Consider the following 22808-nt stretch of genomic DNA (forward strand, 5'->3'; position numbering starts at 1 on the left):
GTGAATTCCCCCCCCCCCGCCGCGTCGGGGGGGGGGCGCTAGGACCCCTCGGGCGCGGCCCGGGCCTGGTGCTGCCGCCCATCCCCGTCGTTATGGTAACGGCTGCCGCCAGGCCCCGCCCACTCCCCAGGGACCGCCCCCACCCCGCCGGTGCCTCTTCGCCATAGCAACCCGCTCCGGTGCGGACGGGCGGGAGGGTGGCCCAATCACGGCGCGGCTGCTGCGGTCCTATTGGTCTTAGCGCGTCGCCGGGGTGGGGCGCGTTGGGGATTGAAGTCGGCGACGGGCCAATGGAGAGGGGGGTGCCGGCCTCGAGCCGCCGGGTTCCCCAATGAGAGGCGCGGGCGGCGGAGGGCTGGCCAATGGGCGCGCGGCGTGGGCGGGCCGTCGGCGGAGGGCCGGGGCGCTCCGGAAGCTGAGGGGGCCGGGGGAAAATGGCGCCCAGCTCGAAATCGGAGCGGGGCGGCCCGGGGGGAAAGCGGGGCCCGGCGGGGGCGGCGGGCGGGTCCTCGGCCGGGTCGGGCCCGCGGGGGCGCCGCGAACACGTCGTGAGGCAGCTCGACCGCGTCAAGGTGAGCGGGGGGCGGCGGGGAACATGGCGGGGGGCGGCGGGGGGCCTGAGGGGAGGATGGGGCGGCTGAGGGGGCTCTGAGGGAGATGGCGGGGGGGGGGGACGGCAGAGGTCTGAGGATGGAGGGACACTGCACCGGGTGTCGGGGGAGACAGGGCGGGGGTCCCTGGGGGGGGCGGTCGTGGTTGGGGGGGGGGCCCTGATTTGGGGGGTCTGTGAGGGGTTTGGGGGACACGGGGACGGGCGGGGGGAGCCCGGCGGGGGGGGGGCTGGAGAGGGGCGATGGTGGGAGGGGGGTGTTGGGGGGCTGGAGGTGGGTGTGGGGTGGGGAGGGTTGGGAGGGTGGTGGCTGGAGGCCGGGGGGGGTCCCTGATGGCGCTGCTCTCCCCCCCCCTCAGATCAGCGGGCAGCTCTCGCCCCGGCTCTTCCGCAAGCTGCCGCCGCGGGTCTGCGTCTCCCTGAAGAGCATCGTGGACGAGGACTTTCTGTGCGCGGGGTGAGGGTCCGGCGCGGGGCGGGGGGCATGCGGGGTGGCCGCCCCATCTGCGGGGGGGTGTGCTAGGCTGAAGCTGCTGCATGTGTCTCCCCCCCGTCCCGTCCCCCCCAGGCACATCTTCCTCGGGTTCTCCAAGTGCGGCCGCTACGTCCTGTCCTACACCAGCAACAGTGGTGACGACGACTTTTCCTTCTACATCTACCATCTCTACTGGTGGGAGTTCAACGTCCACAGCAAGCTCAAACTGGTACCACACCCACCTCCTCTGCCAGACAGACAGATGGACGGACACCTGCCTCCCTCCTGGGAGCTTCCCGTGGAGTTTGGGGGGGCCACCCCCGTGGCCACCCCCTCCCACCGCGTCCCCTCCCGCAGGTGCGGCAGGTTCGGCTCTTCCAGGACGAGGAGATCTACAGCGACCTGTACCTGACGGTCTGCGAGTGGCCCAGTGACTCCTCCAAAGTCATCGTCTTCGGCTTCAAGTGAGCGCGTGTCCCCCCCCACCTTACCACCGTGTCCATCCCCCCCCGCCCCGGGGGCTGCCTTCTCACCACTCTATCCCCCCCAGCACCCGCTCCGCCAACGGCCTCCTCGTCAACATGATGATGATGAGCGACGAGAACCACCGCGACATTTACATCAGCACCGTAGCCATGCCGCCACCCCGACACTGCCCCGGCTGCCGGGACATGGCCCTCGCCCACCCCGGTGAGCCCCCGCCGTGCCGCCGAACCTTCCCCCCCCCCCCCAAACCCACGCCACGGGGCCGCCACCGGCCCGGCCCCCCCACCCCAACCCCACGCTGAGGCGTTGCTTCTCCCCGGCTGCCCGCAGGCGACCGGCAGGCGCACTGCCTGCGGCACGGCTTCATGCTGCACACCAAGTACCAGGTGGTGTACCCCTTCCCCACCTTCCAGCCCGCCTTCCAGCTCAAGAAGGACCAGGTCGTGCTGCTCAACACCAGCTACTCCCTGGTGGCCTGCGCCGTCGCCGTCCACGCCGCAGGTACGGCGCCGCCGGGACCCCCGCCGCGCCTCACCGGGACCACCCCCCTTTCGCCGTAACCTCCCGGCTTCCTCCTCCTCCCGCAGGCGACAGCAGCTCTTGCCAAATCCTCTACGAGCGCCGGAGCCCGCCGGCGCCCTGTCGCCGGGCGGGATGCGTCCCACCGCGGCCGGAGGAGCCGGGGGAGCGGGAAGGGTCCGGGACGCCGGCGCAGCCCCTCGCCGGTCGGGCGGCGTCGGGGGACGGGCAGGGCCGGGCGGGCGCGGGGCTCTCCCCCGCCGTGGCCAAAGCCAAAGAGTTCGTGGCCGACATCTTCCGACGTGCCAAGGAGGCCACGGCGCCGGCCGGCGGGGGGGGGCGAGGAGGAAGAGGAGGAGGACGAGGACGAGGAAGGCGGCGGCGCCGCCGCCGCCACCGGCTTCGAGTGCCGCCCCCCACCCCTCCCCGCCGCTGCCCCCCCCCTGCTCGGGGCCAGCTGGCTCGGGGCGCTGCCGCCTGCACCCCGCCTCCCCCCGGGGGGACGGCAGCCCCCCGGGCGAGCCCCCCCCCGCCCCCGGCCCCCCCTGCACCCCCCCCCGCGCCCCCCCCCCGAGCCCGGCTACGTCAACTACACCAAACTGCGCTACGTGCTGGAGCCCGGCGAGCCCGCCGTGCCCGAGGAGGGTGAGCTGCTGGCGGGGTGACTTGGGTTCCACTCGGGGGTGCCCCCCCCCCCCAGCCTTGGGGGTGCCCCCCCCCCCCGCTTTAGGCCCCCCCTCACCCTGTTTGTGTCCCGTCCCCCCCCCAGAATACGAGGACGACAAGATCTCGCTGCCCTTTGTTGTCACGGACCTGCGCGGGCGCAGCCTGAAGCCGCTGAAGGAGCGGGCCACGGCGCAGGTGAGTGGGGGGGGGGGGCTTTGGGGTGACCCCCCCCGTCTCCCCGCCCAGTGCAGCGCCGCGGGGGGGGGGGGACGGGCGCCTCCCCCCCCCAGGGGCAGTACCTGACGGTGGAGCAACTGACGCTGGACTTCGAATACGTCATTAACGAGGTGATCCGTAACGACGCCGCCTGGTCCCGCCAGTTCTGCTCCTTCAGCGACTACGACATCGTCATCCTCGAGGTGGGGGCAGGGATGCAACGGGCCCCCCCCCAGGCCCCCCCTGGGTCCCCTCCAGCTCACCCTGACCCCCCCCCCACCTTGTTCCCCCCCAGGTGTGCCCCGAGACCAACCAGGTCGTCATCAACATCGGGCTGCTGCTCCTGGCCTTCCCCTCGCCTGATGAGGAAGGACAGCTTCGGTGAGGGGATGGGGGGGGCCACGAGCGACGCCCCCCACCCTAAAACACCCCCCCCCCCCCAGCTGACCCCCTCCTCCCGCAGACCAAAGACCTACCACACCAGCCTGAAGGTCGCCTGGGACCTCAACACCGGCACCTTCGTCACCGTCAGCGTGGGGGACCTCACCGAGGTCAAGGGACAGACGAGGTGGGGGCACGGCGGGGCGGGGGGGGGGCGAAATTTGGGGGGCCGGGGGCTTGGAGGGCACGGTGGGGGGGGCAATCTGGGGGGCTGGGGTAATTTGGGGGGGGCTGGGGGACCTGTGGCCGGTGCCAGGCTTTGGGGGTGTCGTGGCCACCCTGCAGCAATCTGGGGTGGGGGACTCAGGGTGCTGGGATGGACCCCAGACCCCCCCCCAAAAAACCTGCCCCCCCCCCCAGCGGCAGCGTCTGGAGCTCGTACCGCAAGGGCTGCGTGGACACGGTGATGAAGTGGCTCGTCCCCGAGAGCAGCGGCCGCTACGTCAACAGGATGACGAACGAGGCGCTGCACAAAGGTGGGGCCGGGGGGGGGGGTCCCTGGGGGGGGGCCAGTCCCCTCCCACCACTCACCCCCCCCCCCTCTGCCCCCAGGCTGCTCCCTGAAGGTGCTGGCAGACAACGAGCGCTACACCTGGATCGTGCTGTAGGGCCCCCCGGGGCAGGGCGGGGGGGTTGGTGTTCCCCCCCCACCCCGTTTTTGGGCCGTTTGCGGTTTTTTTTGGGGTTTTTTTTTTTTTTTTTCTCTCCTTTTTCTGTTCAGTGTTTCAACGCGGGGGGGAAGGCAGGGCACCCCCAAGGAGGCTGGACCCCCCCCTCCCCCCCAGCCCCCCTTCCTAATAAATATTCCCATTTCCACATCTCTAGCGCCTTCATTCACCGGGGTTTTGGGGTGAATCCCGGCGGTTTTGGGCCCCCCCCTGCGTTGTCATTCTCCCCCCCCCTCCCCAGCGGCGCAGGGAGGGGCAGGGGGCAAAGACCACGGCGGATTTTATTCCTCTTAAGAAAGAACTACAAAAGGTAGAAAACAGCGTCTGCGGGGGAGGACGACACTGGGGGGGGGGGGGAGGGCATGGGGGGGGCCCCCGCCCCCCCCCCAAAATAGAGGTTTTTCACACGGGCTCTCGATTGCGGCCACAAACACCGACCCCTCCCCCCGGGGGGGCCCCGGACACACGGGGGGTGGGCAGGGGGGTACAAAAGCACAGAATTGATCGAAAACTAGAATATCTAATACGGGGGGAGGGGGGAAGGGGGCTGAAGCTCGGGGGGGGGGGCCGGGGGGGCCCCTTCATGCGGGGGGGGGGGGTCCTGGCGTAAGGCAGCGGGGGCGTGGGGGGTGTTTGGCACTGGGGGGGTGGGCGGGGGGGGGCTGGGGGGGGAGTTGCCCCCCCAACATTGTTCCGGGGGGGGGGCAACATCCAGGATTCCCCCGGGGTCTCTGTGACTTCCCCCCCCCCCCCCCCCAGCAGTCTCTGTCCCCGCCCCCCGGGGTGTTTTTTGCCCCCCCCCCCCCCCCCCAGCATTTCCCCCCCCCCCCAAGGGTCCCTAAGTTGCCCCCCCCCCCCCGGGGAGGGGCCATCCCCAAATCCTGCTATTCCCTTTGCTGGAGCAGCGGGGCCCCCCGCGCCCCCCCCCCCCCATGTCCATCCCCTCGGGGGGGCCGGGGGGGCTTTGGCACACGATCCCGGCGCGTTGCTTAAGGCACATTGTCGCCGCTGAGCGACTCCCGCGGCCCCCCCGGCCCCCCCCCCGCTGGGTAGCTGCGGGGAGGGGGGGGACGCGGGGGGCCCAGGCAGGGGTGAAAGCGCGGGGGGGGGGGCGGGGGGGTACCGGGGGGGGGGGGGCCCTCAGCTGGTGGGGAGGGCCTGGACGAAGAGGCCGCGGGCGTCGGTGCGGGGGAGCTTGGCTGGCGGCTCCAGGGGTTCGGGGGGCAGCGCCGCCCCCTCCCCCGCCCCCAGTCCCATCTCCTGCGGCAGCTCCTCGTCGCTCTCCTCCTCCTCTTCCTCCTCCTCGTCTGGTGGTGGTGGGGGGACAGCACGGGTGGGGTTGGGGCAGTGTGACATGGCCGGCACCCCCCCTCCCCCCGCCGAAACCCTGCCACTGCCCGTGGCAACGGGCTGAGCAGGGGTACCATCAGTAGGTTCCAGAGTTAACACACACACAGAGTCATGACGCTGCCATCAGTAGATTTCAGCATACACACACACGCACACACACGGAGCGATGCAGCTGTCACCAGTAGGTTTCAGAGTTAACGTGCACAGATGCACACACAGGGCTGTCACCAGTAGGGTTCAGAGTTAAGACACAGAGAGAGCTGTCATCACTAAGTTTCAGAGCTCACACACGCACAGAGCTGTCACCAGTAGGTTTCAGAGTTAACACACACATAGCGGTGGGCAGTGCCATGGCAGGGGGGGGTGACACACACACACACACTTACCTTTGTCGGGGTCCAGGGAGTTGAGGGAGCTCGTCAGGTTGGCAAACTGCGGGCAGAGAGTGACGGTGAGGCCCCGGGGTGGGGGGGACGACACACGCTGACACGCCCCCCCCGTGACCCCCCCCCAGCCCCTCACCTCTCCCATGACGGCGATGGGGCTCTGCCCGCGGGCCTGCGCCACGCGGTGCTCCACCAGGTAGTACATGTACTCGTCGTAGAGCAGCCGGATCAGGTGGAAGGAGCCGAAGCTGGCGGCGCTGCGCAGGGTCAGGTCCCGGATCACCATCGAGCTGCGGCGCGGGCAGGAGAGACGGACGGCGACGGCGTCACCGGGGTTGGGGGGGGGGTGGTGTCGGTGGGGTTGTGGCGCGGGGGGGCACCCACCTGTAGAAGGACCACTTGAGGAGGAAGAGCTTGGCGGCGCGGGGGAAGCCGGGGGTGCCCTGGTGGGGTTTGAGGACGCGGGCGACGACGGCGTCCAGCCAGGCCGCCCACTGCTCCAGCGAGTTCTGCTGCTGCAGCGTCGCCTTGAAGTCCTGCTCCAGCCGCTGCACCACGCGGTCCTCGCACCGGCACACCCACGAGGCCTGCTCCTGCCGGGGGGGGGGGGGGGGGGGGCGGCGTGGGGGTCGGGGGAGGTTCGGATTCCCCCCACACGCACGCACCAGCGCGGCCCCTGACCCCCCCGGTGCGGCCCCCAACCCCGCCCTGCCCTGCCGTGCCCTGGGGACCCTCTGCTGAGGTGGGGGGGGTGTCGGTGGGGGGAGACTTGGGGGGCAGGAGCGGCTCTGTGGGGCTCCCTGGAGCCATGGGGCAGCTGGGCCCCACAACCCTGGGGTGTACCACAGCCCCAAAACAAACCCCCCAGCCCCCCAAAAAACCCCAGCCCCCCAAAAAAACCCTCAGCCCCACTGCACACCCCAGCCCCGAAACAAACCCCCAGCCCCAAAACACACCCCCAGCCCCACAGCAGCACGCAAAGGCATGCCAGACCCCCCCGCCATTACTTTTTTTTGCAGGGGGGGGGAGAAGCCTGGGTGTCCAAACCCTCAGCCTCAAAACACATCCTCAGCCCCACAGCACACCCCCAGCCCCACAGCAGCACCCAAAGGCATCCCAGAGCCCCCCTACCATTACTTCTTTTTGGGGGGGGGGACAGGGAAAAGCCCGGGTGTCCTGCCCCGTCCCCAAAGGGCCCCACTGCCCTGACCCCCACGTCCCATCCAGCAAGAGCCCTGGCGTGTCCCCCATCCCCTCACCCCCCCCCCTGCCGCCAGCCCTCCCTTTTTCCCCGTTTTTTGGGGGGGGGGGGGGGGGGCCCCCGCGGCGGCGGCACCTGGACGTTGGCGAAGTCGACCCGGTTGAGGTCGCTGAGCATCTGGTTGATCTGGGCCGTGTTCTGCAGGACGGCGCGCGCCGCCTGCGCCAGGTGGTTGAGGGACGTGTAGCGCCGCAGCGTCTGGGCAAAGGCACTTGCTGCCGCCACCTGCGGGGAGTTGGGGGGCCGGGGGGGGGAGACGGGGGTCAGCGCCGGGCTTGGGGGGGGCACCCCGCGGTCCCCCCTGCCACGCCGTTCCCCCCCTCTGCCTTACCTTCACGCGGACCATCTCCTCGGGGATGTTCATCATGGCGTTCGTTAGCCAGCTCTCCAAACTCTTGGCGAAATTTCGGATCGCTTGCGTCAAGGCACCTGGGGGAGGAGGAGGGGGGGGGAGGGTGAGGCAGGGGGGAGTGTGAGGGTCCGGGGGGGGGGGTCGCGGGGCAGGGGATCGCGGTGGACTCACTGGGGATGGGCCGGAGGACGTCGGGGATGAGGATCTCCACCAGCCCCTGGTAGAGCGCGTGGTCGCAGTCCTTGGCCCACCTGAGGACGGGCTCGTATTTGGAGAGGACGACCAGGCGGCTCTTGGGCAGGCGCTTCTCCGCCTCGTCGTGGCTGCGGGGACGACCGCTGGCGTCACCGGGGACGGGGACCGGGGGAAAGGCTGGGGGGGCGGGGGGGGGGGAAGCCCGCCACGGCGCTTTGCCCCCCCCCCCCCCCCGCCACCTCCCCACTCACACTGCGACGGGGGCGGCCTCGCTGGGCTGGCTCAGGCTGCACCTCCAGAAGGTTTTCCACAGCGTCTCCACCAGCGTGAACTGGAGGTTTATCATCACGTCCACGATGGCCTGGGGAGGGGGGGGGGGGGGTGGGGGGGGGGGCGTAGGGGGGGCAATGGAGGGTGTCAGGGGGTTCCCCCGAGGCCAGGAAGGTGGGGGGGGGGGATTTGGGGGAAGGGGCGGGGGACGCCCCCCACCTCGCAGTGCTCGCGGTAGAGCAGCTGGAAAACTTTGACGTCCTCGGCGCAGGCGCCCTCGGGCAGCGGCTTCCCCTGGAGATCGATCTCGGGGAACTCAGCCAGGGTGCGGGAGGCGTCTGCGGGGCAGCGGGGGGGGGGGGACGGACACGGTTACAGCACTGGGGGGGGGGGGGGGGGGTGGGGGCCACAGGGAGAGGGGAAGGAGGTGCATGGGGGGGTTCCTCACCCAGGAATTGCTGGTACTGCTGGACCTGGGTGCTGATGTCGGAGAGCCCGGCCGGCGGCTGCTGCCCCACGGCCACCCCGTTGGTCATCCCCTCCATCTTCTGGATGGGCTTCAGCCTGCGGCGGGAGAAGGGAGAAGTGTCGGGGGGGGGGGGACGGGACATCGCGGCGGGGTGGGGGGGGTTTGGGGGGAGAGCGCAGGGCTGGGGCTTTTACCTCTGCTTCTGGGCGAAGGGCTGCTGCCTCATGGCGAGGTGCTGCTGGTCCTCCATCAGCCGCAGCAGCGGCGAGCTGGCCTTGATGCGCAGCCCGTAGTAATGGTACTTGGAGTTACCCCTGGGCGGGGAGAGGGGGGGGGAAAGGAGGTTAGCCGGGGGGGGGGGGGGGGGGGTCCGGGGAGGGTCCCGGGGGGGGTCGTCGCGGTGGCGGGCAGTACCTGGTGCCGAGGCGTCGGGTGCGCAGGCCCATGAAGACGGAGCGGATGAGTTTGCCGAAGGAGGCGGCGTTGACGGGCTCCAGCTTCTGCTGCTGGCAGTGGAGCAGGTAATGGCAGTACAGGGTGCTGCGGGGCAGGCTCACCCCCTCCGCCGTCTCGTAGTTGTCCAGCAGCCACTGCACCTGGCGAGGGGGGGGGGGGCACGGGGAAGGGGGGGGGGCACACGCTGTCACCCCCCCCGCCGCGCGCACACGTACTCCCCCGCACCCCCCCAAAATATTCCATTTCCCCCCCGAAACGCTCCCGCGGCGTCGCCCTCCGTCCTCGTGGTTTGCCACCGGGTATTGAGGCGGGGGAGAGGAAAGGGAGCAGGACGGGGGGGAGGATGGGGGGGGGCCGCCCCCCCCCCCCGGAGGCCATTTCGCCCCAAACTTTTCATTTTCTCCCCCAAACACTGGACGTGCTGTCACCTGCCCCCCCCCAGGGCAGTGCTCACCCCCCACCGCAGGGCCATTTCCCCCAAATCTGGGGTTTTCTCCCCAAACCCTTCAGGCAGGGGTGCCTCCCACCTGCCCCCCGGGACTCCCCCCCCCGACCCCGGGGTCCAACCCCCCCCTCCAAATCCCGCCTCCCCCAACCCCCTCAGTTTTTCCCCAAAACATCCCACAGGCAGTGACACCCCCCCCCCCCCCATTTCCAGCCCCATTTTCCCCAAATCTCCCGTTTTTCTCCCCAAAATCCCCTCGGGGGAGGAGGAGCTTCCCCCCCCCCCAGTTTTGGCCCCCCCCCCAGCCCGGGTGTCTCACCGTGGCAGGGGAGGCGCGGGTGGTGTGGGAGTACGACTGGCCGGACCCCCCCAGCATGTAACCCCCCTGGATGACGTAGGTGCCAGCGGCAGTGCCGGGGGTGCCGGGGGGTGGCGGGGGTGGCGGTGCCGGGAGGGGGGCTGCTCAGAATTTGCCCCCCCGAGACATACATGGGGACGGGGGCGCTGCCAGCGGCCGCCTGCGAGCTGGGGGGGGGGCGGGCTGGGCTGGACCGGGCCCCCCCCCGACGCTTCGTAGTAGCCGGTGCCGGCGTTTTGGCTGTAGAGCGGCGTTTCGGCGTAGGGATATGACCCCGAGCGGCTGCGGGGGGGGCGAGGAGAAAAGAGGGGGTGGGGGGGGTGAGTGAGGTGGGGGGGGTCTTCCCCCCTCCCCAAAAGAAAACAGAAGGGGGTGTGCGCGCAGGGGGGGGGGGACTCACATGGTGCCGGGGGGGTAGGTGCCGTCGCCGCCCTCCACGTACGGCACCGGCGCAGGGTAGACGTGCTGCACCGGCACTGGCGGCAGCTGCTGCACCTGGGGGGGGGACAACACGGCGGGGGGGGGGCGTCAGGGTGCTGCCCCCCCCCCGCCAAACCCACCCCCCCCACTCCGATCACTCCTGCTCACCTCCTGGGGTCCCGGCAGCGGCTGGGGGGGGGCCGGGTTTGGGGGCCGCGGTGCTGCTCGGCGCCGGGGAGCGCTGGGGGGGGCAGAAATGAGGGGTGGGGGGGCTTGGGAGGGGGCACGGGGACGCCCCCCCTCCCCCCGCCCTGAAACACCAGGGGTGGGATGTGCAGCGAGGGGGGGGACACAGGCAGATGGGGGGGGACACAGAAAGACGGCCGTGGACACCGCCCCCCCCGTTTTGGTGGTCACTGGGGTGTCGCCCCCCCCAGCAGGATCTTTGGGGGGCGGAGATGGGGGGGGGCCGTGGGGGTCCCACCTGTGGCAGCAGGACACCGGTGGTCTGCGAGGGGGGGGGGGGGGCAGGAGGTGGGGAGGGGTCCCCCCGCCCACGCTACCCCCCCCATTCCCGCCCCCCCGCCGGGGGTCCCACCTGGGTGCCCGGGACCGGCTGCACCCCCGGGCTGGGCCCGGCCGGGGGGGGCGCGGGGGGGGGCGGGGCTGCCCTCGGACACCGCCTCGCTGGGCCGCAGCGCGCCCTCTGCGTTTCGGGAGAAAAAGGGCGAAAACAGGGTCAGAGCCGCTGCGCACCCCCCCCCCCCCCCAAGCCGGGGATGGGGTGCGACCCCCCCCCCCAATTCCGGGGGACTCACCCGACACGGTGACGACGATGTACTGCTGGGGGGGGGGCGCGGGGGGGGGCGGCGGGCGGCGGGGGGGCCGCGGGGGGGGCGGGCCCCCCCGGCAGCTCCGCCCCGAAAGGGGTGGGGGCGGCGGGGGGCGGGGCCGGCGGCGGCGGCTGCTGCTGCTGCGTCGTCGCCGCCGTCAGCTCCGTGACGTAGGTCTGCGTTGCCATGGCGACGGGGGGGGCCTGGAGTGGGGGGGGGGGGGGGCAAAAATGGGGAAGAAAGAGAAAAATCAGTAGGGGGGGGGGGGGTAAGTGGGGCAGGGGCGGCACCGCGCCGCTGTGTGACGCCACAGAGTGATGTCAGGGCGTGGCGGTGCGGTGCCGCAGAGCGGCGTCACAGTGACGTCACGGGGGGCGGGGCAGGCGCCGGCCGCGCAGGCCGGCGGGGGTGGGAGGGCAGGGCCGCGGTGACATCAGAGCCGGCTAGTGATGTCAGCAGCCTGCCGCCCGAGCCTCCCCCCCGTGGGGTGACATCACGGCGCGACCTCACGGCACGACCTCGTGGCGCGACCCTGCGACAGGGTGTCGGCCCGGTGAGGGCCGGGGGGTGACGTCACCTCTGCCCGTGAGCGCCACCACCCCTTCCTCCGGCGTGACGTCGCAGCATGACGTCACGGCAGGGCACCGTCCCCAGGGGGCACCGCCTCCCCGCCTGACATCACGCCGCCCCGCCCCCCCCCCCGCGCGGGCCGTTGCTAGGCGACGCGCGACGTCAGCGAGCGCGCGAGGCCGCCCCGGCAGTGACATCACCCCGCGCCGCCCGCCCCCCCCCCCACCCCGCTCCATGACATCACCGCGTGACATCACCGCCGGGCTGCCGCCGCGCCCCGCCCCCGCCGCGCGCCGCCATTGGCTCCCCCCGCCCGCCCCGCCTCCCCCCATTGGCCCGCCCGCCCACCAATCGCCGGGGCGCGCGGCAGGCCCCGCCCCCCGCGGCCCGGGCCCGGCTCCATCCCGGGGCCGCCGCCGCCGCCGCCGCCGGCCGGCCCGCCCCCCTCCCCCGCCCCCCGCCCCCCAACCCCGACCACCGCCCGCCCTCCCCCCGACCCGTCCAGCCCCCCCCCTCCCGCCCCCGCCGCCTGTGCCGCCATCTTCGACGGCTAGCCGCGCGGACCACCTGCCCTGGGCCCGCCGCCGGGCTACCCCGCGGGGCCGCGTTCCCGGCCGCTGTCCCGGGGGCTGGCTGGCTGCGTCTGTTTGTGCTTCGGTGGCGGCGTTGCGCTGTTCCTGTGCCTTGGCGTGAGGCAGGTGGCCTGTGGCCGGTTCGCGGTCGCCACGAGTCTGACCGTGGCTATGGCGCCCTCCGTGTTCCCTCAACCTGGGCAACTGTTGCGAACCCGCCTCGGCGGGCGGGCGGGGCCGCCCGCGCCGCGCCCCGCCCCCCCGCGCCCATTGGCCCCCGCCCGCCGCCGCCGCCCGCCGGTTGGCCGAGGGCCGCGTCGCTCCTCGCCGGCCCCTCCCCGCCGCCACCCCATTGGCCGGCCGGCGCGTCCGTCGGCGCTTCCTGAGGGGGGCGGGGAGGGAGGGGCCGCGCGGGGAGCTGGCGGCGCCCCGTTGGGCGGCGCGCCTGCCAATCGGCGGGGGGGGCGGGCGCGGCGGCCGCGCCTGCGCGCAAGCGCCCGCCTGGGGTGGGGGGGGCGCGCTGCCGGGAAATGTAGTCCCGCCGCCGACGTCACGCCCGCGTGACGTCAGCGCGAGGCTGATTTTCCTAGGTTCTCCCCCCCCCCCACCCCCCCCACCGGTGACGTCAGTGCCGCCCGGTGACCTCACGGCGCCGGGAGAAGAGCGAGGCCCCGGTGTGGCGGTGGGGGGGGGGGGGGCCGGCCCGGGAAGGCCCGCGGTCACCGTGGCAACGGGGCCTACAGGCACCATGGCCGCCCCGGCCTGCCAGGGGCCCGCGGTGGTGGCGGGGGGGGGGGGGGGACGGACGCAGACACTGGGAGGGGGGGGGGGCATGGGGCTGGTTATGGGGCAGCGCAAGGGGGGGGCCCTGCCCCATAGCGCAGCCCTGTGGGGCAGCCGGAGCCGGCCCCCCCCCCCCCGACCCCACGACCCGCCATGGGTCTGGGGGGGGGCACAGAGCCCCCCCTGCCCCCCCCCCCAGCCATGACCTCATCTGGCGCGTTGCTGTGGGGCGGACCCCCCTGTCCCTTATCCTGGTCCTTATCGCGGGGGGGGGCACACCCCACCCGAACGTCCCTTATCCCGGCCCCCCAGGACGCTCAGCCCCACGGCGGGTGGGGTGAGACCGGGGTGGGGGGTGGGGGGGGCAATGGGTGTCGTCCCCCCCCCCCCGCAGGGGGTGTCGTGGGCGGGTGCTGGGTCCCCTCCCAGCCCCTGCGGTTTTTTTTTTTGGGGGGGGGGGGTTGGGGTGCCCGGACGCGTGGGGAGTCATTTCCTCCCTGGCAGCGAGCAGCAGGTAGGGCCCCCCCCCCGGCCTCCCCCCCCCCACTCTGTGCCCCACGGTGGGGTGGGGGGGGGGTGGGGGGGGTCTCTTTTTTTTTGGGCGGGGGTGCCATGGCTGTGGTTTCTCCCCCCCCCCAGGCCGTGGGGAGCTGCGGGCGGTGGAGGCCATGGGGGGGGGCCGGGGGGCTCCGGATGCTGCTGCTGGTGGTGATGGCTGCGGGCTCTGTGCGGGGAGGTGGGACCCTGCGCCCCTCCCCGGAGGGTCAGAGGGGTCTCCGGGGGGGGGGGGGGCGCGGGGGGGCTGGATGGCTGGGTCCCTCTGGGCATGGGAGAGGACAACGGGGTCCCTTTTGGGGGGGGCAGGATGCCTGGGTCCCTTTTGGGGGGGAGCAGGACACCTGGGTCCCTTTGAGGTGGGGGCCAGGACACCTGGGTCCTTGGGGGGGGGGGCAGGACACCTGGGTTCCTTTGGGGGGGGGCCCAGGACGCCTGGGTCCTTTTGGGGGGGCAGGACACCCAGGTCCTTTGGGGGGGGGGGCGGAACACTCGGGTCCCTTTGGGGGGGGGGGGCAGGACACCCGGGGTCCCCTTTTGGGGGGGGGGCAGGACACCTGGGTCCTTTGGGGGGGTCAGGACACCCGGGTCCCTTTTGGGGGGGGGGGGGGCAGGACACCTGGGGGTCCCTTTTGGGGGGGGGGGGGCGGAACACCCGGGTCCCTTTTGGGGGGGGCACGACAGGACACCTGTGTCCCCTGCAGGGAGGGGGTGTGGGGGCCCGGACACCTGGGTCCCCGCTCCAGACCCCTTCCCCCCCCCCCCCCCCCGTACCCCCCCCCAGGCACCCCCGAGCTGCACTGCTTCCGCCTGAGCCCCCGGGGGGGGATGAACTGCAGCTGGGGGGGTCCCCAGCCCCCCCCCGACCCCCTCGTCCTGCGCTACCAGAGCCTCAAGATGTGAGTGCCGGGGTTGGGGGGGGGGGACGGACGGACGATGACGTGACCACGCGGGTCCCCACCCTGACACCCACGGCCCCCCCCCCACCGCAGGCACGTGTCGGCGGGCGCGGGGACGGCGCGGGCGCGGGGGGGGCAGCGGTGGGTGCTGGTGCCGCGGGCGGCGCTGACGGCGGGGGACGTCTACGCCGTGTGGGTGCAGGGGCCGGGGGGGGCGGCGGGTGACGGCCCCCCTCAACCTCTCCCTCGACCACATAGGGTACCCCCCCAAACCCCCCCCCCCCAGCACGGAGGGTCTGGGTCCTTCCTGGTGGGGGGGGGGCGCAGACACCTGGGTCCCTCAGTTATGGGGGGGCCCAGATGCCTGGGTCCTTCCTGGGGGGGGCACTGGGACCTGGGTTCTCTGGGGGGGGTCCCAGCCACTTGGGTCCCCCATGGAGTGTCTAAGGCTGTGCCCCCCCCCCCCCCCCGCCCAGTGAAGCCGCCCGCCCCCCCAGCTGCAGGTGAACCCCTCGCCCCCCCCCCTCGGTGCGCTGGGATGCGACCCCCGGGCTGGGAGGGGGGGGCCGCCCCCCCCCCGCTGCGCCCTGCGCTACCGTCCCCACGGCCACCCCACTTGGACACTGGTGAGTGCTGGGGGGGGGGGGACGACTGCGTGCAGGGGGGGGTCCCGTCCAACCCCTCTGCTGCGGGGGCCAGGACTCCGGGGTGTCCCCCGTACTCCCCCCCCCCCGCTGACAAACCGCCCCCCCCCCCAGGTGCCCGAGGCCGACCTGGAGCCCGAGGGGTTCGAGTTCGAGGCCGGGGCGCTGGAGCCGGGGGAGGCCCACGAGGTGCAGGGGCGCTGCGCGGGAGAGGGGGGTCTCTGGAGCGACTGGAGCCCCCCCCAGGCCTTCACCCTGCCCCCCCACGGTGGGTCACCCTGGGTCCCATATGGGGTGGGGGGGCCCGGATGCCTGGGTCCCTGTGGGGTGGGGGGGGCCCGGCTGAGCCCTGTCCCCCCCCCAGGGCTGCAGGAGCCGCTGGACGTTTGGCGCCAAGAGGAGGAGTCGGGGGGGGGGCAGCGGGGCCTGATCCTGCTCTGGAAGGTGGGTCTGGCTTGGGGTGGGGGGGCTGGGGGTCCCTGGGCCACCCCCCCCGGGATGTGGGGCCTGGACGCCCGGGTCCCCGCAGCCCCAAGGGGTCCGGGCTGAGCGTGCCCCCCCCCCAACCCGGCTCCTCCGCAGGACCCCTCGGCCGGGGGGAGCCGGGAGTACACGGTGACGGTGGAGCGGGACCGGGGCCCCCCCCGCCGCCTGCACCCCCCCTGCTGCCGCTGCCCCCTTCCCCCCGACACCGTCAGCGTCGCCGTCACCGCCCGGGGCCCCCCCGGACCCTCGGCCCCCGCCCGCCTCCGCCTCGACCGCACAGGTGGGGACCCCCCCCGCGACCCCCCAAGGGCCTCTCGCACACCCCCCCCTGCCCGGGGCGGTGGTGCGGGAATCCCCCTTGACCCCACCACCCCTGTGTCCCCCCGCCCGCCCTCTCCAGACCTGCGCCCCCCCCGGGGGGTCCAGGTGAAGCCGGTGCCGGGACCGGGACTGGGGGTGTGGTGGGAGCCAGGGGGCCCCCCCGCGGCCCCCCAGTACCTGGTGGAATGGGCTGAGGTGGGGGCAGGGAGGGGCCTCGACTGGCTCCGTTGCCCCCCCGGGGCCCACAGCACCCTCCTGCCAGGTGAGAGGGGGGACAGCGGGGTCACTATGGGGGGGGTCAGTGGCAGGTCCAGACACCTGGGTCTGCTATGGGGGGGTCACTGGGGTGGCCCGGATGCCTGGGTCTGCTTTGGGGGGGTGTCATTGGGGGGCCTAGATGCCTGAGTCCAGTATGGGGGGGGGTCACTGGGGGGCCCAGATGCCTGGGTCCATTATGGGGGGTCATTGGGGGGGCCTGGATGCCTGGGTCCACTATGGGGGGGGGGGGTCACTGGGGGGCCCAGATGCCTGGGTCCATTATGGGGGGTCATTGGGGGGGCCTGGATGCCTGGGTCCACTATGGGGGGGGGTCACTGGGGGGCCTGGATGCTTGGGTCTGCTATGGGGGGGCTCACTGGGGTCCCAGGCGCCTGGGTCCGCTATGGGGGGGTCATTAGGGGGCCCAGATGCCTGGGTCTGCTATGGGGGGTCACCAGGGGGGTCTCGACGCCTGGGTCCATTATGGGGGCATCACTGGGGGTCCCAGACGCCTGGGTCCCCCCGGACACCTGCGTCCCCCCCCAGGGCCGCTGCGCCCCGGGGCCCGGTACCGGGTGCGGGTTCACAGCCTCTACCCGGAGGGGTCGGGGGCCGCCCAGGCCACGGAGGCCGTCGCCCACCTGGGGGGTGAGACTGGGGGGGCCATGGGGGGCTATAGGGGGCTGGAGGTGGGGGGGAGATGGGGGGAGATTAGGGGGTGATGGGGGGCTGGGGGGGGTGTCCCCATTCAGGGCTGGGGGGGGGGCTGGGGCCACACCCCACAGTGGGGCTGGGGGTCGGGGAAGCAGAGCCCCACACGGGGGGGGGCTCTAAGTGGGTCCTGGGGGGGATTTGGAGGGCTCTGAGGGGTCCTGGGGAGATTTGGGGGGCTCAGGAGGGTCTGGGGGGGATTTGGGGGGCTCTAAGGGGGTCCGGGGAGGATTTGGAGGGCTTGGGGGGTCTGGGGGGGATTTGGGGGGCTCTGAAGGGTCCAGTGGGCAGCAGCCAGCCCCCCAGCTGCCCCCGCCCCCAGTGCCCCCCACCCAGCCCCCCCTGGTCCCCCTCCTGTGCGGAGCCGTGGCCATCGCTGCTGCCGCCCTCCTGGTCCGGGGCCTGCGCCCCTGGTGAGCGCTAATGAGCAGGGGCTAATTAACGGGGTAATGAGGGGCAGCGGGGGGAGTACTTGGGCTCATGGGGGGGGGGAATGAGTGGGGACTGGAGCGGGGCGGGCACTAACACCCAGTGGGGCGCTTAACACCGAGTAATTAATGCCAGTGGGGTAATTAATGCTAATGATAATTATGCCTAAGGGGTAATTAGTGCTAATCAAAATGTAATTAGACCTAACAGGGCCATAGTTAATGCCAGTGGGGGTAATTAGTGCTGCTGCGGGGCAGTAAACCCCCACTGGGGTTATGTTTGCACTATGGGTGAGTGGGGGGTAATTAAGCTGATGGTGGTAATAAGGCTGATAAAGGATCACGTAGTAGGGCTGAGGGTATAGTGAGGGGGGTATTGTGGAATTACATGCGAAGAAAAGTAATGCTAGTGGGGGTAATTAGCACTGATAAGGGGGTAATAAGTGGGGGGGCGGTCAGTGGGAATGTGGGTGATTAATGGGGAATAATTAATGGTGACAGGGTGTCATTAAGGACATGAGGGTAATTAAGCGGTGTCTAATGTGGGCTCAGAGCCCCCTTGATGAGTGGACCCCTGCCCCCCGCCCCCAAGTGCGCCGGAAGATGGTCTTGCCCGTTCCCCGTCACCCCTAAGGCGAAGCCCACAGCGCCCCACTGCCACCCATCTGGAATCAGCCCGATCATCCGGTGTCCCCTGGTGGAGTGTTTCGTTGGGCATGGGGGGTCAAGGCCTGTGACACCCACCCCAGGACCCCCCCGAGCTGGGGGGGCCACCCTGTCCTCCCCCCGAGGAGCTGCTGGTGACGCTGGTGGAGCTGAGCCCAGAGGGGACGGACATGGACCCACGGCCGGACACGGACACGGAGCTGGACAGAGCGACGGACATGGACAGAGGGACGGACACGGCCACAGAGCCACTGGTCCCCCCGGTGGGGTCGGGCGTAACACGCGCTGCGACACCCCGAGAGGTTTGGTCTCCCGAAGAACGAAAGCTAGGCCCATAGTGTTGTCGTTTCCGGACCCACACGGCCCCAGTACTGACCCACGGCGACCCACACAGCTCTGACATGGACCCAGAGCAACCCACAGCGACCCACATGGCCCCGGCACCGACCCATGGTGACCCACACAGCTCTGACATGGACCCCAGAATGACCCACAGCAACTCACAGAGCCCTGGCACCGACTCCCAGCGACCCACACAGCTCTGACACAGACCCAGAGCAACCCACAGCGGACCCAGCACAGTCCCAATCACAATTCCCCAGCACGACCCACGCACGCTCAACATGTGACCAGAGCAACCCAGCATAACCCACAGGGCCCTGGAACTGACCCATGGTGACCCACACAGCTCTGACATGGACCCAGAGCAACCCACAGCAACCCACAGGGCCCTGGAACTGACCCATGGTGACCCACACGGCTCTGACATGGACCCAGAGCAACCCACAGCAATCCCATGGCCACGGAACCAGCCCACAGTGACCCACGCATCTCTGACATGGACCCAGAGTGACCCACAGGGCCCTGGAACCGACCCACGGTGACCCACGCATCTCTGACATGGACCCAGAGTGACCCACAGGGCCCTGGAACCGACCCACGGTGACCCACACATCTCTGACACAGACCCAGAGCGACCCACAGTGACCCACATGGGCCTGGCACCAACCCACGGTGACCCACACGGCCCTGGAACCGACCCACATGGCTCTGACACGGACCCAGAGAGACCCACATGACTGACATGGGTCTGTCACAGATCTGGCAGGTGGGACCCTCCGTGGGGCCTGTGTCCATCCTACAAGGGTCCAAGCCGATCCCTCACAGACGTGACACAAAACGGATCCTCGCATCCTCTTTGCCGCTGGGCCCACTGGCAGGCCCATCCGGCCACCAAGGCCCAGCACGGGCCTGTGGGTGCTCCTGGACCCTGCTCCCGCGGCCGTGACGGGGTTATAAATGGGCTATAATGACTGTATAACGTGTCTGTGACGTGTCTATAGGGCCCATACCGGGTCTGGAGGGCCCATAACGGGGCCGCAGGCGCGGGGGTACCTGGCGCGGTGTCATGGCGGTCGGACCGCGGGGCACGACGGGAAATGAAGTCCCGGCGTCACGTGATAGGGCGTGGGCCCGACGAGGAGTGGAGGCTCGACGTGGCGGGGCCCGACGAGGAGGAGGCGGGGCCCGACTGAGGAGGCGAGGGGGAGGCGGAGCAGACGGGGGGGAGGTGTGTCCTCGTGGGGTCACGTGGGTCGCGCTCTGAGCGTTTCCGGGGCGCAAAGCGCTTCCGGGGCGCCATGGGGCCCGGTGTGGCGGTGGGGGCAGCTGGGGTAGTACACGGGATGGGGGGCCGGGCCGGTGTGGGGGGGTCGCGGTAATGGGGGGGCTGCAGGGCCTGGGAGGGGGGTGGCTGGGATGGTGGAGGGGTGCCCCTGGGGTCCCGGAGGGGGGGGGTCCCCGGTCCCGGGGGGGTCCCCGTACGGGGGGGTCCGGTTCGTCTGGACGGCCCTGACTCCCCCCCCTCGCCCCCCCCGCAGCGCACCCTACGCCTGGCCTGGGGGGCGGCCGCCCGCCGCAGCCTCCACGGGACAGCGCCCGCCTGCGCCCCCTCCCACTCACTCCCCAATGTGTGGAGCAGCTTTGGGGTGGGGGGGAGCCGGGGGGGGGACACGGACCCCCCCACCCCCCCCTCAGTGTGTCGTGTCCCCCCCCCCCGGCCCCCCTGACCCCCCGCTCCCCGCAGGGCCGGGGGGAGCGAGCCTACGACATCTACTCCCGCCTGCTGCGCGAGCGCATCGTCTGCGTCATGGGGCCGGTACGTACCGGGGGGGGGAACCTCAAACCTTGCCCCTACAACCCCCCCCCTTACCCCCTCCCCTTTTTTTCTGCCCCCCCCCCCCCCCCCCCCCAGATCGACGACAGCCTGGCCAGCCTGGTGATCGCGCAGCTCCTCTTTCTCCAGTCCGAGAGCAACAAAAAACCCATCCACTGATTGTGACCATCAACAGCGGCGGGGGTGAGGCAGGGGGGGGCCCGGGGGGGGGGGGGGTGTTTGTGGGTGTCGTTGGGGGGTTTTTGGGGGGGTCACCACGCCGATGCGAAGGTGTTTTTAAGGCGCCGGGTGGGGCGGGGGATCGGGGGCTGCGTTTTATTGTGTATTCCCCGCAGGCGGGGCGGTGACCTCGGTTTGGCGCGGTGCTCAACTCATCTACGACACGATGGCAAGTACGTTCTCAACACGGTGCTTCGTGGACGTGGATGCGTGGGGCAGGCGGCACAGGGGCACTGGGCTCCCTCCGCGCTAGCCGCCGAGCACCGGCCAGGGGCGCCACGCCCTGCGCCAAAGCGGCCGCCATCAATCATGGTGACCACCCAGCCCTCGGAGGAGGGGGAAGGGGGGTGAGAATGGCGGGGGGGGGGGACCACATGCCGGAGACCCAGGGACGTATTGGTGGCTGGGGAGCCCTGCCGGGGCGAGGAGGGGAGGCTCTGTGTGTGTGTGGGGCGGGGGGGGGGTTGGGTGCCAAATTTTGGTAGTGGGGGGGGTCTGGGTCACTTCACCCCCCCCCCCCCCACGCTTCCCACACGCCCCACACTGTCCCCCCCACCCCACCGCAGGGCCAGGCCACCGACATCGCCATCCAGGCGGAGGAGATCCTGCAGCTCAAACGCCAAATCAACGGGCTCTACGCCAAGCACACCGGGCAGCCCCTCGCCGTCCATCGCGTGTTGAGAACCACCCCCCCCTCGCGCCGAAACACCCCCCCGGGAGCCGCCTAAACACCCCGCACACTGGGAACCCCCCCCCAACCGTCTGAGCCCCCCGGCCCCAGACCAGGGAGGGCCGGCGGATTTTGGGAGCCGGAGACCGGTACCTTCAGCCCCGTGGAGGCGCGTGGACGTTCGGGGCTGCTCTAATCGACCGGGGTGATGCGTGCCATCCGCCCCCTCGCCCCAGCTGGTGGGTAGGCGAGGACGAACCGGGAGGGTGCAGAAGGAGCCCCCCCCCCGCACCCTCCGCGCCCCCCAATGCCCCTCCGGGATCCTGAGATGCCCCCTCCCCCCGTCGAGGGGTGTGGAGGGGTTGGGGGAAGGGCTGTGTGCCCCCCCCTCGGCCGCCCCCCCACATATCTATCGCGTGTACCCCCCTGTGATTAGTATTGAAGTTAATGTGGGTATTCTTATGGACGGATCCTGACTGAGAGTGCTGGGTTTTTAGAGGCTCGGGTGCGGGCACGAAGGTCCGAGGGAGGGCAGGAGGGTGATTTTTAGGGGGGGGTGCGAAGGCCCAACGGAGGGGTTGGGGGGGGGGCGACACCAGCCCCCACCCCCCAGGTGCTCTCCACTTGCATGTACCCCCACCCTGGAGCTGTATCCCACTCCCCCAGCTACGTCCCTGCCCCACACTTGTGGGGTGACCGCCCCCCCCCCCCGGCGCCTAGACTTCCCGCCATGGGCCCCATATTCACGCCATGGCCCCCCCTGTGGGCCCCACAGCCCCCCCATGTGCCCCATAACCGCCCCAGGAGCCCCACAGCCCCCCCATGTGCCCCATAACCGCCCCAGGAGCCCCACAGCCCCCCCGTGTGCCCCATAACCGCCCCAGCCCCACGATTGTTTGCCCCACGGCGACCCCCACGAGGGCGAAAATACCAATCCTCCCGGGTGCCCCGCGCCCGGCGGTCATTGGTCGCCGCCGTCGTCCAATGGGAGGCGGGGGGCGGGGTCAGGCGGGCTATTTAAGCGGCGCGCCGGGGGGGAGGGGGGCGGAGCTTGGCCGGGCCCGGAGCGGTGGGGCAGGGATGGGGGGGGGGGGGGGCACAGAGGCCTTTGGGGGGGGGTTTGGGGGCTGGGGGGACCGAAGTATGAGACAGGGGCCTGACGGGGGGTGCGAGCGTTGGGGGGCCAGCAGTGCCCGGGGTTTGGGGGTTGTCTTGTTTTTTGGCGCAGGGGGCGGGTTTAGGGCAGCACGTGTCCCGCCGGGGGGGGAACAGAAGCTTCTTGGGGGGCTGTGGGGTGGGTTGGGGGGCCATGGGGCAGGTTGGGGGACGGGAGGGGCAGCATGAGCGTCCGTCGTCCGTGTCCCCCCCCAGGTCCCGCCTGCGGGGGCCATGGACAGCCCAGGCCGAGCCCCCTCCCCAGGTAACGGGGGGGGTGTGTACCGTGAAGAGGGAGGGAGTTGGGGCGCGGGGGGGGGGCCCAGCCGGGGGTCCCGACCGCCTGGGTTCTCCCCCCCCCAGCCCCCGAGATCCTGCTGGCAGAGGCGGCGGCCGGGCTGTGCCTGTCCCCGGGGGCGGGGGGCGATCAAGCGGACCCCCCCGGCACCTCCCCGGGGGACCCCGGCGGTGAGGAGCCCGGGGGGGGGCTGCCCGGCCCCCCTGGAGCAGGCAAGAGGCTGGGGGGGGGCTTGGTGGCTGGGGGGGGGGGGGGGAGGATGGGGGGCATGGCAAGGATTAGGGGGGATTGGGAGCTGGGGTGGGGCAGGATGGGGGCTTGTGGGGTACGGGGCGGAGGATTGAGAGGGGGTTATGGGGTCGGGGGGGGGCGCTTGGGGGAGGTTTGTGGAGAGTGACAAGATGGAGGTCTGTGGGGGCTGGGTGGGGGGGGCCCTCTGCCTGATGGGCGGGGGGGATCGAAGGAAGGGGGGGTGTGAGGTCCCCGGGGAGACGGGGGGAGGGGAGTGGGGACAGGAGGGG

The 22808-nt window shown here is 71.8% G+C and overlaps 4 protein-coding genes across 4 annotated transcripts; 3 read left to right on the forward strand and 1 right to left on the reverse strand.

Moving 5' to 3' along the window:
- The first annotated feature begins 90 nt into the window (after positions 1-90).
- On the forward strand, positions 91-4230 carry DCAF15 (DDB1 and CUL4 associated factor 15). The gene is given in 15 exon segments (XM_030006396.2): positions 91-572; positions 970-1067; positions 1179-1314; positions 1443-1549; positions 1636-1775; positions 1902-2072; positions 2159-2445; positions 2448-2591; positions 2594-2735; positions 2860-2951; positions 3047-3175; positions 3268-3353; positions 3436-3540; positions 3774-3889; positions 3966-4230. Coding segments are annotated over 15 exon segments (1947 nt in total). The 5' UTR covers positions 91-434; the 3' UTR covers positions 4022-4230.
- A 115-nt stretch (positions 4231-4345) lies between these two features.
- Positions 4346-12064, reverse strand: RFX1 (regulatory factor X1). The gene is given in 20 exon segments (XM_030006391.2): positions 4346-5388; positions 5818-5863; positions 5954-6107; positions 6202-6410; positions 7154-7303; positions 7410-7507; positions 7602-7753; positions 7877-7986; positions 8115-8233; positions 8344-8459; positions 8559-8678; positions 8779-8960; positions 9585-9693; positions 9695-9816; positions 9818-9905; positions 10024-10118; positions 10212-10284; positions 10642-10749; positions 10862-11077; positions 12013-12064. Coding segments are annotated over 19 exon segments (2421 nt in total). The 5' UTR covers positions 11065-11077; positions 12013-12064; the 3' UTR covers positions 4346-5221.
- Positions 12065-13428: 1364 nt separating this feature from the next.
- On the forward strand, positions 13429-19304 carry IL27RA (interleukin 27 receptor subunit alpha). The gene is made up of 11 exons (XM_030006376.1): positions 13429-13537; positions 14141-14255; positions 14753-14881; positions 15014-15167; positions 15264-15343; positions 15482-15665; positions 15786-15968; positions 16511-16612; positions 17012-17088; positions 17853-18071; positions 19113-19304. Exons 1-11 carry the CDS (start codon positions 13470-13472, stop codon positions 19302-19304), a joined length of 1503 nt encoding a protein of 500 aa, XP_029862236.1. The 5' UTR covers positions 13429-13469.
- A 90-nt stretch (positions 19305-19394) lies between these two features.
- On the forward strand, positions 19395-21254 carry LOC115337975 (caseinolytic mitochondrial matrix peptidase proteolytic subunit). The gene is made up of 7 exons (XM_030006377.1): positions 19395-19427; positions 19650-19719; positions 19830-19927; positions 20024-20101; positions 20302-20510; positions 20733-20838; positions 20955-21254. The coding sequence occupies exons 1-7, from the start codon at positions 19410-19412 to the stop codon at positions 21159-21161; spliced, it is 786 nt and encodes a 261-aa protein (XP_029862237.1). The 5' UTR covers positions 19395-19409; the 3' UTR covers positions 21162-21254.
- Positions 21255-22808: the final 1554 nt, after the last annotated feature.

Source organism: Aquila chrysaetos, unplaced genomic scaffold (genome assembly GCF_900496995.4).
Source record: "Aquila chrysaetos chrysaetos unplaced genomic scaffold, bAquChr1.4, whole genome shotgun sequence".
Taxonomy (NCBI): domain Eukaryota; kingdom Metazoa; phylum Chordata; class Aves; order Accipitriformes; family Accipitridae; genus Aquila; species Aquila chrysaetos.

Bases quoted from the DNA above. Each gene is read 5' to 3' on its own strand.
- IL27RA (XM_030006376.1), top strand. From the start codon at position 13,470: ATGGGGGGGGGCCGGGGGGCTCCGGATGCTGCTGCTGGTGGTGATGGC. The intron at 14,882-15,013 runs GTGAGTGCTGGG...CCCCCCCCCCAG, and splicing joins GCCACCCCACTTGGACACTG to GTGCCCGAGGCCGACCTGGA. The intron at 15,666-15,785 runs GTGGGGACCCCC...CGCCCTCTCCAG, and splicing joins CCTCCGCCTCGACCGCACAG to ACCTGCGCCCCCCCCGGGGG.
- LOC115337975 (XM_030006377.1), top strand. The intron at 20,102-20,301 runs TGATTGTGACCA...TGACCTCGGTTT, and splicing joins GCAACAAAAAACCCATCCAC to GGCGCGGTGCTCAACTCATC. The intron at 20,511-20,732 runs GGTGAGAATGGC...CCCACCGCAGGG, and splicing joins CTCGGAGGAGGGGGAAGGGG to CCAGGCCACCGACATCGCCA.